Genomic DNA, 15,995 nt, shown 5'->3' on the forward strand with positions numbered 1-15,995 from the left:
TATAATTTTACATGTTAAACAATAAAAAGTTATATATAAGAACAATATTGTACAAGTTGAATAAATGTAATTTTATATACAAAATAAAAAAGTTATATCTTTAAAACCACGTGTATTACACGAGTTGAATAAATGTAATATTGTTTACCAAATAATAAAATAATACATCTTTAAAGAAACTCATTTATTACACGGGTTGAATAAATGTAATTTTATATACCAAATAGTAAAAAAATTACATCTTTAAAAATATGTGTATTACACGGTTTGAATAAATGTAATTCTCTGTACTAAAGAATAAAAAATATATATCCTTAAAAAACCTCATGTATTGTACGAATTGAATAAATCTAGTTTTATATATCAAATAATAAAATTACGATTTTGGCCCCTTGGTTATATCACTTTTACCCTTTTAGCCAAAAAAAGAATTTTTTAATATCTAAGCCCCTAACGTCTTTTTTTCTAACCTTTTTTGCCCATAACGTCTTTTTTTAACCCTTTTGGCCCCTAACATTTAATTGATGGGGTTAGTGTTAGGGGCCAAAAGAGTTAGAAAATAAGACGTTAGGGGCTGGGCTCAGATGTTAAAAAATTCTTTTTTGGGCTAAAAGCGTAAAAGTGATATAACTACAGAGGCCAAAATCATAATTTTCTCTAAATAATATTATAAATGAGAAGAAGACTAAACTAAATAATAATTATCCATAAGATATTAAACTAAATAATATTTAATAGTAGGGTTATCTATAATTAATTAGAAAAAATTAAATTAAAATAATAATTATCTATAAGAGGTGCCCTAATATGATGATAAGTGTCCCAAAAGTGGTTTCTTTTATTATATAGTATAGATATAGATTATAGGTTTTTTAAATTTTGAAACAAATCTTTGATTTTTTATAATTTAAGCCACAAGAGTTATAAGTTTAGTTTCTTTTACACTTTAGGGTTTAAGTATTAATATTATTAGAATAGAATTGGTATCGTTATTTGCTTTCATGATTTCTAATTAGCCGCACCGATGACCCCTCCCCCCTCCCCCAGTTGTCGTTGGTAGCACGGTTACGGTTTTTACGCCCCACAACGCGGGGTTAACACTAGTTAAAAATATGTCCAATGTACACAAAACTGATTAATTTTCAATTTATTTTATCTATATACAAAATCATTATCATATTCATATATCAACTTTTGAGAAAACAATTTTTTGAATATACTTCTAACTCGACTTTTTTTCAATAGCAACCTCGTCTCCAACTTCTCAAAACTAAAACACATTCAAAATCACTCTTATGCTCTTAACAAAAATACACAATATTAAAGTTGTAAATCACTAAATACACATTATCCTGTCACATGTAACAAAAACTGCATACCCCAAACTAAAATTAACAAAAAAAAAAAAAAAAAATAGTTATACCATAAGAAAAAAAATCATGACAAGTAAAACAAATTCATAAAATCTCAAACCGTCCATTTCCAGATCTTGATCCTAAGATCCACCTTACATTTCACACCGGAAGTACTCGCCGTCGCCACCGTCTTACCAACCGGCGCCGTAAACCTAATTCCGTTACAAACAACCCTAACCGGCACCTTCTTCGTCTTCAAGCTTCCGATCTTCACTTTAATCTTCGTATCAAGGTGAATCGATAACGGCAAACTCTTCTTATCCTTCAGATCTGATTTCAATCCACTATTATCATCCACACTTCTTCCACTAGCCGCCACAACCGCCTTCAATTTCGTCGTGTTCTTCTTCGGCATGAAGAACGCCGGTATAGATCCGTCACCGACGTCACTTCCTTTCGAATCGATTGAAACGGAAACCGGATTGAAATCGAACTCGATCTTCTTGTTAGGGTTTCGAGCGGTTACGGTGAAGTTGAACCTACTGTTTAGGTGATTTGATGAAGTTAGGTTGAATTGAGAGATTTGAAGCGATGAGACGGTGAACGACGGGCGGTGTGGACGGTATATGACGTAGAAGATGCCGCCGGCGACGGCGGCGAGGATGATTAGGATGAGGAGGATGAAGGTGAGCCAGAGGCAGAAACGGCAGCAGCAGCTGCGGCGGCGGTTGCGGTGTGGTTGAGGACGGTAGACTGGACGAGTGTTGTTGTAGATTTGAGATTTGGTTGCCGGAAAGGTAATGTTTCCGCCGTTTCCGGTGGCGGTTGCGATTCCGGCGGGTTGTTTAGCGGAAGGATGTATTTTATCGGCCATAATTTGGTGAAAGTTTTTGTGTTGTTGTTGTTAATAATGGAGTAGAGAAAGAGAAAGAGAGAGAGATGAGATAGTGATGGGAAGACTGTGGACACCGGAGATGGTGGGGAAGATGCTGCAATGGCAAAAAAGTCGTCTACTACACGGTTTTCTGTTTTCTTTATTTTCTACTTCTACTTCACTCAATATTAATGTGTAATTCCAAAGTCTCATATAAAATCTTAAATTTGATAAATATTATTAAAATTAAATTAAAATATATACATTCACTAATTGGATTCTCCATCTCCAAGTTGGTTACGATATCGGTACTTGTTATAGAAACAGAAAGAGATATGCCTAAAATGATATTGATACGTGCTTTACATCGATAGAAAATCATATAAATATATAAATGAACTTGGTGAGTCATGGTATCGTGACTGTACCGACATTCGTTATAGCCTATGGTACCAAAAAAGATTTTCAAATTTTATACTTTTCACATCAAGAAAACAATAAACACGAATACGGTACCGGTAATGATTTTATTTGGATAGTATCGGTTCAATTTGTGAAGATACAGAACAAAAAAATCAATTATATTTAACTAGTTTGAGTGATCTTTTTTGTCGAATCGTATATAAAAATAAGCATGTCGTGATGATATATTTCCAAACTTTATGAGACGTTATGTTATGTCACTAAAATGATGAAAGGGTAACTTCTTCACATCATATAAGGAAAGAACTAAACTACGAGACAATATTGATGAAATGTACGTTTGAGATTCTATAACTTATGGATTACTACTCACAACCCGCATCTGATATATCAATATGTTGACAAAGAGAGGCATGTCGCAACGACATACTCGGAACTATATATATAAAATTAAGCATGTCACAAAGGTATATTCGGAATTAGGGGAACAAATGAGCCGTACGGCTTGCGAGCTACTCGAGATCGGCTCGAGACAAAACTCGAAACGAGTCGAGCTTGAGCATAAAACAAAGATCGTATATTTATTGAGAGCCCGAGCTATAAAATATATTGTATCTCAGCATTAATTATAAAAATTTAATAATTTGGTGATACTAACTACTAACCCGGTTAGCGACAACCTAACCATACGCCGTTAAAAAAACACATAATGACTTACCAGGAATTCTATAAAATATACTAGTTTATAGACCCGCGTATTACACGAGTTGAACAAAGACAATATGTTACGTAAACTCGTGTAACACATAGACTATAACCTAGTGACTTAGATAACAATATTTATAATTATAATAATATAATAATTACGAACAAATAATAATAACAATAACAATTATTCTCCTTTGTTCCTGAGTTTTGCATTTTTTTCTATTTTCATCCAGCCCATTAACTTCATCAAAAAAGTAATAAAGGGCATTTTTGTCTTTTTACTTATTTAACTTATTGTGTTTTTTAATCCAAATAAAAGTCACCCCATTAATTTATATCATCGCTCAAATGTGAACTTAAAAGGCTATGTAAATATCTTCTATTTAACTTAATCATTGTTCATATTAAATTACAAAAATAATTTAAAATATAATCTAAATTATATAAAATATAATTTAATTTTAAACCATGTATCATATTCGTTCTTTTAGGTTTATTGGTATGGCGGCATAAAATTCGTTGAATAAAGATTTATATTCGTAATAAAGTTTTTTATCGGACACCACATGTGTTATATATTAATTATAATAATAATTGGATATTAATCTAATATATTATTAATAAAATAATCATATTGCTAAATTAAGAGATACCTGTGTGTAATTATTCGCACATAAATTATTGGTTAGATTAGACAATTTAGGTCTACAAGTATATAACCAAATTTGGTTTGATCAACCATGATTAAAAAAAAAATTAATGTTAAATATGAAAATAAAAATATATAAATAAAATACTACAATAGTATAAAATAAATATTTTTATGTATTATGCATTTATCTATACTTATGTATAGATTAATAAATTGGATATATTAATATGATATATAATAACAATATGTATTTATTTGTTATTGTATATAAACTAATAAATTGTATATTAATATGATATATGATATAATAATAATATTAAAGGAGAAAATGCCACATGGCATTAATATACAATTTTAAGTAGAGAATGACATGTGGCATTAACATGATTCTTTTATTAATATTAGATTGTATCTCAGCATTAATTATAACAATTTAATAATTTTCTTTTACTATTAATTTCCGTTTTTGGTTGTAATATTAAGTAATTACATTTTATTAAAATTTTAAGTTTTTCTAAATACATTTATTCTCTAACGAAAGTAGTATGTATAACTTTATGGCTGCATTAGCATATTTATCAAAGTTAACATCACATGTTTTTGTTCTTATATATACAAGAGAATACACTTTAAAAAGAATAGGTTATTTTAACTACTTATGATATGTCTTTTTTGTAAACTTTAATCCAATAATTCTAAATCACAAGTTCACAACTATCACTATTGCTCACTGATCAAACATCTGAGTGTAAATCAAACATAATGCAATTTTGGGTGAGGGAACACAGTCTATTCTATGGTTGTGTCATGTATCGACTGTCTAATGGTTGTGTCATGTACCAATTTTTTTTAAATACTCACTAAAGAGTTGTCAACCTTAATGTTTTCTAAGATGTAAATTCACACTCAAATGGTTAGACTACCGAAGATTAGGAGTCATTAAGATATTATTTACCTTGATTAAAGAGAAAAGTGCTGATTATTACTATCTGGAATACATATAAACTAATGGTGATCTCTACCTAACTAGAGAGAGTTATAGTGTGATCTCTACCAAACTAGAAAAAAAAATAAATAAATAAATAACTTTTTGATTAATCAGTTAACAACCATTACAAATGGCGTGATAATTTAGAGCAAAAACAACGAATACAAATCTTGATTTAAAAACCTTGTAGCACACATAACGTGAATTATTTAACACACACGAATACTTCTAGAACTAATATCTTCTCACGAATAAAGACTAAAAAAACGTATATAATAAATAGGTTAACGAACATTTTCCATGCATTTTCCGAGCGAGCGTTAAGCGATTTGGGTTTTGACTGCACTACAAACATATGATTATGTTGGGCCTGACTTTGAGCAAATGGGCTCAGAGTCTCAGACCATCAACATCAACCCCTATACTGTTATTGCTAAACAAATTTCATGTCATTTTCTAAGACCTTTTTCACCAGATTTGAATTTAAATACTTTATTTATTATATATGTCTTCCTGAACACATTACAAGGAAATGTCAAAACTCCTTCCAACAAAATATTAATATTACAGCAGACACCAAACAAACATTAGAAATTGTTTGATAAATAAACAAATACAAAAGAAAGTAAAAAAGTCAAAATGTTGACCTTTTCATTCTTTTCTTACCTAAATTTCTACATATCAGTTCTTGATGATTGATTTTGTTGACACAAATTACATACGGTACACGGGAAATTATCTCCTGCATCGTCCATATCGCATGTTTTCTACAGCCGCTTCATTCATAAACCTGCCGATCTTCCTAATCTGTCTCGTAATATCTTCACACCCATGTACCTGCATCCCCCCATATAATTAAATAACCAAACACAATTGTTATATGTTGTTATATGATGGGTCAAACCCAAAAAATGATATGATATTCACCATACCTGCCCAACATCATAACTGTGGCTTGGGGGTTCGTGCCGGGGGATTCATGAAAGGTTGACCCATCGATGACTCGAAGCCTATGGACCCCAATGACCTCATAATCCTTGTTCACCACATGTCCGACATGGCATCCGCCATGGTAGTGCCAAATTGAGATTACGGTGTCTTTACAAAACTGCTTGAGCGATTTTGTGTCGTTTGTATGTCGTGGTATCATATTGATGTTTGCGGTTATGCTCATGTTGAGCAACTTTTCAACCGTTTGTTTGTTACCTTTGGTGAAATTAAGGAAAGGTTTGGACCGCAGGAGTTTTTTCACAATATGGATCCCTTTCACGCATTGTCGGAGGTCTTTCGGGTGGCTAAAGTAGTTAAAAGTGACGATTGGATTATCGTCGACATTTGTGTTGTTTAAAACTAGTTGCCCTTTTGACTTTGGGTAAGCGATTTTTTCTAATATGAAACCGCCGTGAAATGCTTCATGTGGGAGATCTTTCTTGTTTCGTTTAAACGCTTCGATGGCTTCTTGTGTCCGTCTTTTTGGTGGAATAGTCGAAAGTTGCCCAATCTGTTATCAGTTGACAGTCATAATTTTATAAACCATTTGTAGTATATATATAATATAAGATCTTAAAATAATATTACCTCAGCCGAGGCGACACCATGGTGGCAGTGAATGCTATCGGGGGACTGACTAAACCCGCTGCTTGCTTCAATGTACACGCCCTTTTTCGTTATCCCAACCGTTTCAATTAACGACTGATTAACAGGCCTATTAAACGGCACAAAAATAGAGTTCAAAGGGTTATCGGACATATGTTTCCCGACAAATTTGTTATCGTGCACCACTGAAATGTTCAGCTTCTCGAGATCAGCCTTCGGTCCTATTCCACTAAGCAATAGTAGTTGTGGGCTTCCTATGGCCCCACACGCTACTATTACCTCGCTCCTCCGTCGTTTTGAGATATGGGCCACATGTTGCGCCCCGTTTTCGTCTTTGAAGTGTACCCCAACCGCCCTCGGTTTTAAACCTATAATTCACATAGATCACCAAGTTATTTTAGTATGACCAACCATATTGTCTTGTAAAAATAATAATTGTTTTAAAGCAGAAGTAGGTTCTTTATTGGGCCCATGGGCCCAATATGACTACAATGATTTTTTTATGCCAATACATACCGGTAGTGTCGAAAATGATTTTTTGAACCCGGGCATGAATCAAAACATCGAGGTTTTTTGCGTTTGCGGAGGCTAGTAGCTCTGCGGCAGTGTGTCGACGGCCATACTTATCGAAAATTGTTCCGCCAACTTTTGTACCGTACAAGTGGTCATAGGTGAACCCATTGTTTGGTGCAATACCAACTTCTACAAGACTGTCTCGAACCACTCGTTGCCATGGTTCGAATATGGGCTCATGAACAATTTGCTTTTCGACCCATGGGTACGATTCATTCACCAATTTTGCATCCCACCCTGCTTTTTTAACATATCTACAAACAAAATTCGGTATTATTATTAACAACAACAAAATCCATGTTTTTACTCTACAAAAGGTAATAAGAAACAAGAAGAAACGTTACATAGCAAATAATTATAAGTGGGCCATGGTGTCTTAATCACTATCAAAATCAATGGTTGTTTCCCAAGCCCAAAAGGGAAAGAAATAAAAGACGAAATAACTTCAAAACGACATGTTTGTGGCCCATTAGTACTACGTTGTAGGCCCAAAAGGACAAAGATTTGATAAAGGTCTAAATTCTAATTCAGCCCCACTACAATTTGCAAAATCTTCTACCTAAAATCCGTTGATTTGAATTATTAGCCTAAGGTAAATTTTACATCAATCGAATGTATTCTCGTTCTGATCAAAAGCCTTAAAATATCGGTTTGTAATTCGGAAAAAAACTTAACTCCGTTAAGCTAATTTAACGGCGGACTATTTTAAAAAAAAATTGACCAATTCGTATTATTATCAGCCAATAACTGACTTGCGATTATTATCGGCCAAATTAAGTTAGGTGAGATTATTTATTTCCAATTCGCCTATTAAAAATGAGTTGTTTTAACATGAATAGTGGGACTTGTACCTTGTGCTTGCTCGTGTGTAAAATCCAGCATTAATAGAAGTACCACCACCCAACACCCTAGCTCTCGCATTAAACACTCCATCGGTGGATACAAAAAACTGCGAAGCAGAACTTGCTGACGTGTCCGCAAGGGTAATATGGAAATTTGACAAAAAGGACACATTTATGTTTGCAAAAGGGACACCACCTCTCTCTAGTAATAACACGCTGTAATTTTGTGATAGTGTTGCTGCCAGTGGACACCCTGCGGTCCCACCACCTACAACTATGTAGTCATACTCCTTTTCTCCACCGTAGGATTCTGATGATGAAAACAAACTCGCCCGTTGGATGAATGGGTACCGATCTTGCCACACCCTCTGATCACCTGCATCGCATATGCTAGATTACTGATCTGCCCTTGTTGTTACTACAATCAAGGATTTCTTTTCCCAAAGATTTTAAAGAATCTTATTTCACAAATATACATTAAAAATCATTAAATAAGTCAACGTTATTTATTATTTTTTTAAAACCAAATGTTTAGAGCATTCACATTTCACATTTCATTTTTATGTGAGTGGGTTTTGTATTTTATAAAAAGGGTTTTAATTGGATAAGAGAGAAAATTTTACTGTTTATCTGTATATTTAGGGGATACTGTTTACCCCTATTATTATTTAATATTTTTTTTGAAAGTGGTTTAAATGGAAGAGAGAGAAAATATAATGATAAAGATATAAAATAATATATTTTAATTGATAAATAGAGAGAAAATATAGTGATTTTTAGTGTAAATATAAAAATGGAGATAGAGAAAGGGATGTGAATGCTTTAATATACACATTAAATAAAGAATCAATAATAAATATATCTTTTTTTTTTTTTTTTTTTTTTTTTTGAACGGCAAATTTGGATCACTGACGGACCACTGGAGTATCATCGTGCCACCAGCAGAACCACCCGATCATATCCATCTCCACTAGGCAATAATGCCTATACACCAATTCAGGAGGAAACCCAATAAATCTGGGAAAACCCCCTTTGTGGGAATCGAACCCATGACCTAATGGTCATAAGCCTTATCCCACCACCAAGATACCGCTAGGCTATAATGCCATGGGTATAAATATATCTTTTTACATGCAGGATTTAAAACTCTAATCTTTTGGTTGTGAATCTGTAACAACCGAATAATGCTAGGTAAATATAATGAAGCTTAGAAAAATACCGAGTTAACATGATTACTTAACAATTTAGTCTATGTTGTTATAGCTAAGTATGTTTATGTGATTCACACAATCTGATATTTAAAATTTATTAAATTTGATTATGTATTTAAGTACTCTCAAAATATGTATAAAGACTTGATTTCAACCGGAAGTTACCTCCGGCAGATAAATTTTCCGGCAATCGGCTATTATAACAAGATTAATGCATCAAAATGGCCATTTTTAGTGCAAAAACTTTATCACAAAACCTAGAAATTTGTTGCTAAAAACATCAAATTAGACATCTTTCGTGAACAAATCTTGAATATTTTGCCCCAAGAATAATATTAACACAAAGTGTTACAAACATTAACTTTTATGCCAAAACATCATCAATCTTTTCACAAACCCACAAACCAAACAAGATAAAAACCAAAACCCATCAATTTAACACCAAAATATCAAAAACCCATATCATAATTTTCTGAAAGAATCAACACACATCAAGAACATGCACATATACACACATATATATATATATATATATATATAGAGAGAGAGAGATGTAACCTTGACTAGAGGTGATAAGAGTGGCAAGAATAAAAGATAGAAGAAAAAGGGAGAGAGAAAGATGGTGGTGGTTGTTGAGTGCCATTGGAGAAAGAGCAAGAGAGGTAGGGGAAGATGGAGACAATGAACACAGTATAATTTGCACCTTGAACTTTCAAACTCTGTGGCCAAATCTGGTTGGTCTGCTACTCTGTGTAATCTTCATTACAATTATATTCACATTTGACATCTGCTTTGGAATAAATAGGATGGTGGTGTAATATATATGCATAATTTCTAACTAACTATTACTATTATTATTATTTTTTCTACACTACTATGAATGCATTTAATGTCAAAGATTTAAAAGCAAAGGACAAACATAACATAAAAGCCATGTACAAATAGTCAAATGCTACAAATCTCACCACATTAAAGAAAATTCTATGAAATATATAAAATAAGGATAAAATGGTAACAAGTTTTATAAACTTCTTTATTTAGTTGAAAATATTTAATATTTAAAACATTAAAACTTAATGCATGAACCCAGTATCTTAAACTAGAAATACTTAAAATCTGTTATTTAAAAAAAGTTGGTTAATTCACATTGAGATGTTTAAACGGCTAATTTCTTTTAATATGTATCGTTTGCGAGACTTGAACCCAAGACATGCTCCTCTAAAATCCAGTATTTAAAAGTCTTGCCTTTACCAATGCACCACCACACCATTGATTAAAAAGTTTTATTACTTTTGCATGCATCAAAGAATGATAATGTAATTCATCTCTAGACAATTGTATGTCTCTATGTCAAGTGTTAAAAGCAATACTGGTTTAAAGTTGCTAATAACAGATAAGGATGACATTGTTACCAATAAAACGTCTAATGTTGTGTACAAAGAAGTTTTTAAAGATCTATAAAAACTCCTGTATTATGTTAAATTATCGATTTCATTAATTTCAAAATGAGATTTCATTTGTATTATGCTTTATAATTTTAAAATAAGATAAGATGTTTCTTATTCATTGATCATTAACAACATGCTCCCTCCCTAAGCCCGCATATCACAATCCACACGGATAGTTAACCTAGTCTTAAATAAAAAAAAAAAAGTAAAAAAGGGATAGAGATTGAGTTGTATTTGTAATTAATAAATGGGAGGGAAAAAAAGTAAAAAATATTGTGGTGAGTGAATGCTTACGGTTGAAAACGGAGTTGGAAAGATAGTGGTTGGTGGATGAATTCATGGCCGTTTGATTAACTCTCATATCATCATCTCAAATTTCCATCGGCCCACGTACGGATAACACCAAACCTTGCCTAACAATTGATGTTTTTTTAAACAAATAAATACGCTCTTAGACCATGTGTAGTGGGAGTGGGAAGACCTCTTGGGCATTTTGCGTCATGTGGCGGTCCAGTCAGTATTTAGGCATTGTGGGGCATTATGTTAAAAGGGGTGTAGTGATGCTTGAAATCTTTCAATGATTAGATATTCTACAGTATTAAATAAAAAAATAAAAAAAACCATAAAAAAATGCTATTGGCCAAGGAAACAAGTGAAGGCGTTTAAAAAGGACGCCCACCATTTTTTTTTTCAAAAAAAATGCCCCGGGGGCGGTTCCGAGACGTGGTTGGGCTTTTTTTTTGAGGAAAAACGCCAAAAAACCCTCCACTACGGGGGTGTTCTTAAATAGTTAAATTCATATGTTACTTTGTGATGCCATTTTGATATAGATAAACACGCATATACCTCAATAATCGATGCCTAATAATCTTTTTTTCTTCTCATGGATTAAATGGTAAGCAGCCCGAAACTATTTAATTCATCAATAAAAAATAAATAAGATTGTTATTTTTTTGGGTGAATAGCCAACAAAAAAAGGTATCACCTTCTTTTTAACGGCAACACATTTTATATATATAAAAAGAGCCAGCAAGAAGCTGAGAACAAAACGAAAACAAAAGAAAAACAGAACGGAAACTACAGAAAGGAAGACAACAACTAAAGAAGGTTCACAACATTAAACTCTAACCAATTATCCCAGTCCGGATTCGGCAGCTTTGTTCGATGAGATAACCATAAGAAGGCGTCTTCCTTTATCAAATCAATGATTCTCCTAATTGGAACGAACACCCCTTCGAAAACCATTAAGTTTCCAACTCTCCAAATCCGCCAAACAGTAGCCAAAACGACCGTGTAAACAATTCTTTTCCACTTCGCCGACCCCGTATTGCTCATCATTATCTTCACAACCTCTTTTAAGCTAGTCACATCGATAGGGGGGGGGGGATGCGCATCCAGACAGCAACCTGCCACCACACGCTCCGAGCCCAAATACAACCCGCAAAAATGTGATCCGAATCTTCCATATCATACCCGCATCGATCACAGCATAGATTATTAATACTAATTCCCCCACCTAATTCCCATTCTGGGTGCCGATCATATAATTTGAATAAGTTATCATTTAATTCTGCATCCAGTAGTTCTGAACTGTTTATTAATAGGTTGGTTAGAATAAAAAAAGTTTTTAAGTTTAGTTGGTTTTATTACAACTTATAAATATAAAATAGAAGATGAATACATCTACCCATTAAAAACATGTCAAATTAGACTGCTATAATATAATTAATAAAACTCTACCAGTAAAATACATTCCAAAATGGTTTAAAATACAATAACGATTTTTAAAATTAATACGAGACCATTAACTGATATATTAATTATCAAAATCAAATACAGATAGGATCTTATAAATTAATTAACTCAACAAAAAAATGATTTTTATTGATAGTAATCAAAGTATTATTGAATTCTAATCTATACTATATAATAAAAGAAACCAATGGGAGGATACATGTTATTCATTAAAGCCATCTATTTTTTATAGATAACTAATATCAATTAAAAGATAAATATAAAATTAAATTTAAATTTAAACAATTCGTATAGGAGATAATCTGATATTTTAAAATATTTATCAGATTTCAAAATTATTTATCCTGCAATTAACAAAAGATGTACCATAAATATAAATTAATATAATATAAATGATTTATTTATTTTATTAAACTAAAGTAGTTAAGGGTAGAACCTGGGTGAACAAAAATATTAATCAATGTTTATTGGTTCTATACTTTTATTTTCGTGTTCAACTCTCAACTCAAATACAAATACGGTAATCACTATGTTTACGTGACATTTATAAGAACCATCACCGCAATCACCTCATCCATCGTATATCGAGTTTATCCGTTAGTTTTTTTAAAGATATAAATTTTTATTAGATTCATTCAACCCGTGTAATAAACGAGGTTTTTTAAAGATATAACATTTTTATTTTTTTACTATACAAAATTACATATATGAAACTCGTATAATACACGGAGTTTTTAAAAAATATAGTTTTTTAGTATGTAGTATATAAAATTAGATTTATTCAATCCATATAATACATAGGGTTTATAAAGATATAACTTTTTATTGTTTAGTATATAAAATTACATGTGCTCAACCCGTATAACACATGAGGTTCTTAAAAATGTAATGTTTTTCATTATTTAATATATAAAATTAAATTTACTCAACCCGTACAATACACGGGGTTCTTAAAAATACAACATTTTTTTTATTATTTAATATATAAAATTACATTTATTCAACCCATGTAATAAACGAGATTTTTAAATATATATTGTTTTATTATTTGATATATAAAATTACATTTATTAAACCCGTGTAATAAACGAGATTTTTAAAGATATATATATTTTTATATTATTTGGTATATAAAATTACATTTATTCAACCCGTGTAATACACGGGGTTCTAACCTAGTATATTATAAAAGAGTAAATTACACAGATTGTCCTTTAATTACACCCTAAATTGCAGTCCCTGCCCTTTCCCTTTAATTTGTGCATTCCATGTCCTTTAAATAACAAATTTGCACACTCCTTGTCCTTTTCTCCAAACCCCATCCAACAACCCAGTTAAATGCACCCATGTGCATCTCACATGATGGGTAAAAATGTAAAATCACCTCCCACCTACCTTTAAAAACCCCATCAGTCTTCTTCCTCCTCACATAAATTAGGGTTTCGAAATTCTTCATCAGATTATAACAGTTCCTCACATAAATTCCGTTTCCTCTTCAAACTATAAACACGAAATCATGGTATTTTGCAGATGTGGAAAAGCAGCGACTCTTAAGACATCTGGTACTTCAAAGAACCCAGGGAGAAGGTTTTATGGATGCCCTAGATGTGGATTCATCTGCTGGTTTGATACGGCGGTTTGGGAAAGATCACAAGGTGGAACAGCAGCGACTCTTAACAACCAACGCTTAACATCTAAAGTCGAAACATTACAAGTTGCAAATATGAACCTGTACAGGATGTTGATCATGAGTTGGGTGTTTCTGATCATGAGTTGGGTTGTTTTCATTGTGTTTGCTCTTTTTTTCTTAATGTAATGTGATGTAAAGTTAGTATGCTACTCTGCTTTGTAATGTGCAGGTCTATGTTTAGTTGGTTTCGTCTATGTTTAGTTGGTTTCGTCTATGTTTAGTTGGAAGTGTTTTGTAATTTGTAAGTTGCAAGTCGATTAATGCAAGTTGGTTATCAAATCTTTTGTACAATATGATGCGCCTGTAACTATACTTCACTAAACATACGAGTAAGTTGACCAAAAAAGCAAAAAGCCAAACCAAAAAAGCAAATAACCTGCTGCACAAACCAAAATAACCTGCTGCACAAACCAAATAACCTGCTGCACAAACCAAAAAGCCCAAACTATAAACCAAACCAACCTAAACTATCTAACCCTTCACTGCACAAACCAAAAGGCAAGCAAATAACCTGCTGCACAAACCAAAATAACCATCCAAACATTTCAAACATCATAAAATTCTAACTTAACAAAAGACAAAGGTTTACCATCCAAACATTTAAACAAAACATAAAAACCATAGTTTTAAGTCCAACAAACTATCAAACTTCCTAGGATGCCTCCTGTCCCTTGCATGTTCTGCGATTGTGCCCTGTTTTGCCACACTTCAAACAGTTCTTCGTGGTTCCCTTCTTTGTCAGTCTTCCATCTTTTGTTGACTCCTCCAACTCCAGGGCTGACCTCTTTCTTGCCTTTTTTGGCCTACCAATAGGCTTGTGATGGTTTGGTGGTGTTAAAGTGGTAGGGACATTAGACTTAGGCCACAAAGTCCTCCCATTGATTGGATACACCTTATACTTGTACACTTGTTTCCACCTATCCATTGTGTACACTGGATGGACAAATGTCTCAGGTAGTTCTGTTCCTTTCCCACCATACATATTCTTGTTCCATATTGAAGCCACAACATGTTTGCACGGCATCCCTGTGATCTCCCATTTCCTACATGTACATGTTCTACTTTTTAAATCCACCACAACACCAAATCCAGCAGGGCCTCTAACTTGATAATGGTCTTCCCCATTCCACATGACTGAACACCTACTAGCTTGTAACTTAATCTCCTCAAACTTCTTGTGAGCATATGGTGTCAACAGTCCATCACAGTTGTCCATAACTCTAAGCACATTCACAATCCTTCTCATGAGATACTCCCTGATGTACTCCAAAAGTGTGATAATAGGTTTGTCTCTTGCATCCATTATCCTTGAGTTAAAAACTTCACACATGTTGTTTAACAACACATCTGATAGTGCCCTACCTGTTACATGATAACATATCAGTCAACATTGACAATGTTAATTATTATAGTGTAGATATTTACCTGAGAAGTGTGATCTTGACCAATGTTGTGGTGGGATATCAGACAACCATAGTTGTGCTTCAGCATTGAATGCCTTCAAGGATTGCATGTTTTGTTCAAAGTACTCAACAGTGCTTGATGTTGCTAACTTCCATAAGTTATCTTTGTATTCTTTTCCTTTGAATCTCAACTTCATATTCTCATGAATATGTCTTAGGCAAAACCTGTGTTCAGCACATGGGAACACCTTCTGCAGTGCTGGGATTATGCCCTGTAATAACACATTAAGTGCACCATACAAACAAGTAACATTTTATGAAGGTAAAGTTTGAAAACAGTAAGTAACATTGGACTGACCTTTTGCCTGGTTTGGAGACACTTGTGCTGAGTCACTAAAGTCTTTACCATCCAAGTCTCAGCATTTCTCTCTTTAGATATTAAAATAACCCAAGGACACTCCTTTTTATGAGGGTCTG

General features: G+C 32.9%; 3 protein-coding genes across 3 annotated transcripts; all 3 read right to left on the minus strand.

The window, feature by feature from the left end:
* Positions 1–1,271: 1,271 nt before the first annotated feature.
* On the minus strand, positions 1,272–2,417 carry LOC110886523 (NDR1/HIN1-like protein 13). Its single transcript, XM_022134335.2, has one exon. The coding sequence runs from the start codon at positions 2,227–2,229 to the stop codon at positions 1,468–1,470; it is 762 nt and encodes a 253-aa protein (XP_021990027.1). The 5' UTR covers positions 2,230–2,417; the 3' UTR covers positions 1,272–1,467.
* Positions 2,418–5,616: 3,199 nt separating this feature from the next.
* LOC110886522 (protein HOTHEAD) lies at positions 5,617–10,032 on the minus strand. Its single transcript, XM_022134334.2, has 6 exons — positions 9,781–10,032; positions 8,021–8,387; positions 7,113–7,423; positions 6,579–6,964; positions 5,933–6,501; positions 5,617–5,837 (listed from the first exon to the last, which is right to left on the minus strand). The coding sequence occupies exons 1-6, from the start codon at positions 9,863–9,865 to the stop codon at positions 5,783–5,785; spliced, it is 1,773 nt and encodes a 590-aa protein (XP_021990026.1). The 5' UTR covers positions 9,866–10,032; the 3' UTR covers positions 5,617–5,782.
* Positions 10,033–14,715: 4,683 nt separating this feature from the next.
* Positions 14,716–15,786, minus strand: LOC110883463. The gene is made up of 2 exons (XM_022131204.2): positions 15,541–15,786; positions 14,716–15,477 (listed from the first exon to the last, which is right to left on the minus strand). Exons 1-2 carry the CDS (start codon positions 15,713–15,715, stop codon positions 14,768–14,770), a joined length of 885 nt encoding a protein of 294 aa, XP_021986896.1. The 5' UTR covers positions 15,716–15,786; the 3' UTR covers positions 14,716–14,767.
* Positions 15,787–15,995: the final 209 nt, after the last annotated feature.

This window comes from Helianthus annuus, chromosome 10, assembly GCF_002127325.2.
Source record: "Helianthus annuus cultivar XRQ/B chromosome 10, HanXRQr2.0-SUNRISE, whole genome shotgun sequence".
In the NCBI taxonomy this organism is placed as follows: Eukaryota; Viridiplantae; Streptophyta; class Magnoliopsida; order Asterales; family Asteraceae; genus Helianthus; species Helianthus annuus.

Bases quoted from the DNA above. Each gene is read 5' to 3' on its own strand.
- LOC110886523 (XM_022134335.2), bottom strand. From the start codon at position 2,229: ATGGCCGATAAAATACATCCTTCCGCTAAACAACCCGCCGGAATCGCA.
- LOC110883463 (XM_022131204.2), bottom strand. From the start codon at position 15,715: ATGAAGTTGAGATTCAAAGGAAAAGAATACAAAGATAACTTATGGAAG. The intron at 15,478-15,540 runs GTAAATATCTAC...ATCATGTAACAG, and splicing joins GTCAAGATCACACTTCTCAG to GTAGGGCACTATCAGATGTG.
- LOC110886522 (XM_022134334.2), bottom strand. From the start codon at position 9,865: ATGGCACTCAACAACCACCACCATCTTTCTCTCTCCCTTTTTCTTCTA. The intron at 8,388-9,780 runs GTTACATCTCTC...TATGCGATGCAG, and splicing joins TCTTATCACCTCTAGTCAAG to GTGATCAGAGGGTGTGGCAA. The intron at 5,838-5,932 runs GTATGGTGAATA...GGGGGGATGCAG, and splicing joins ACAGTTATGATGTTGGGCAG to GTACATGGGTGTGAAGATAT.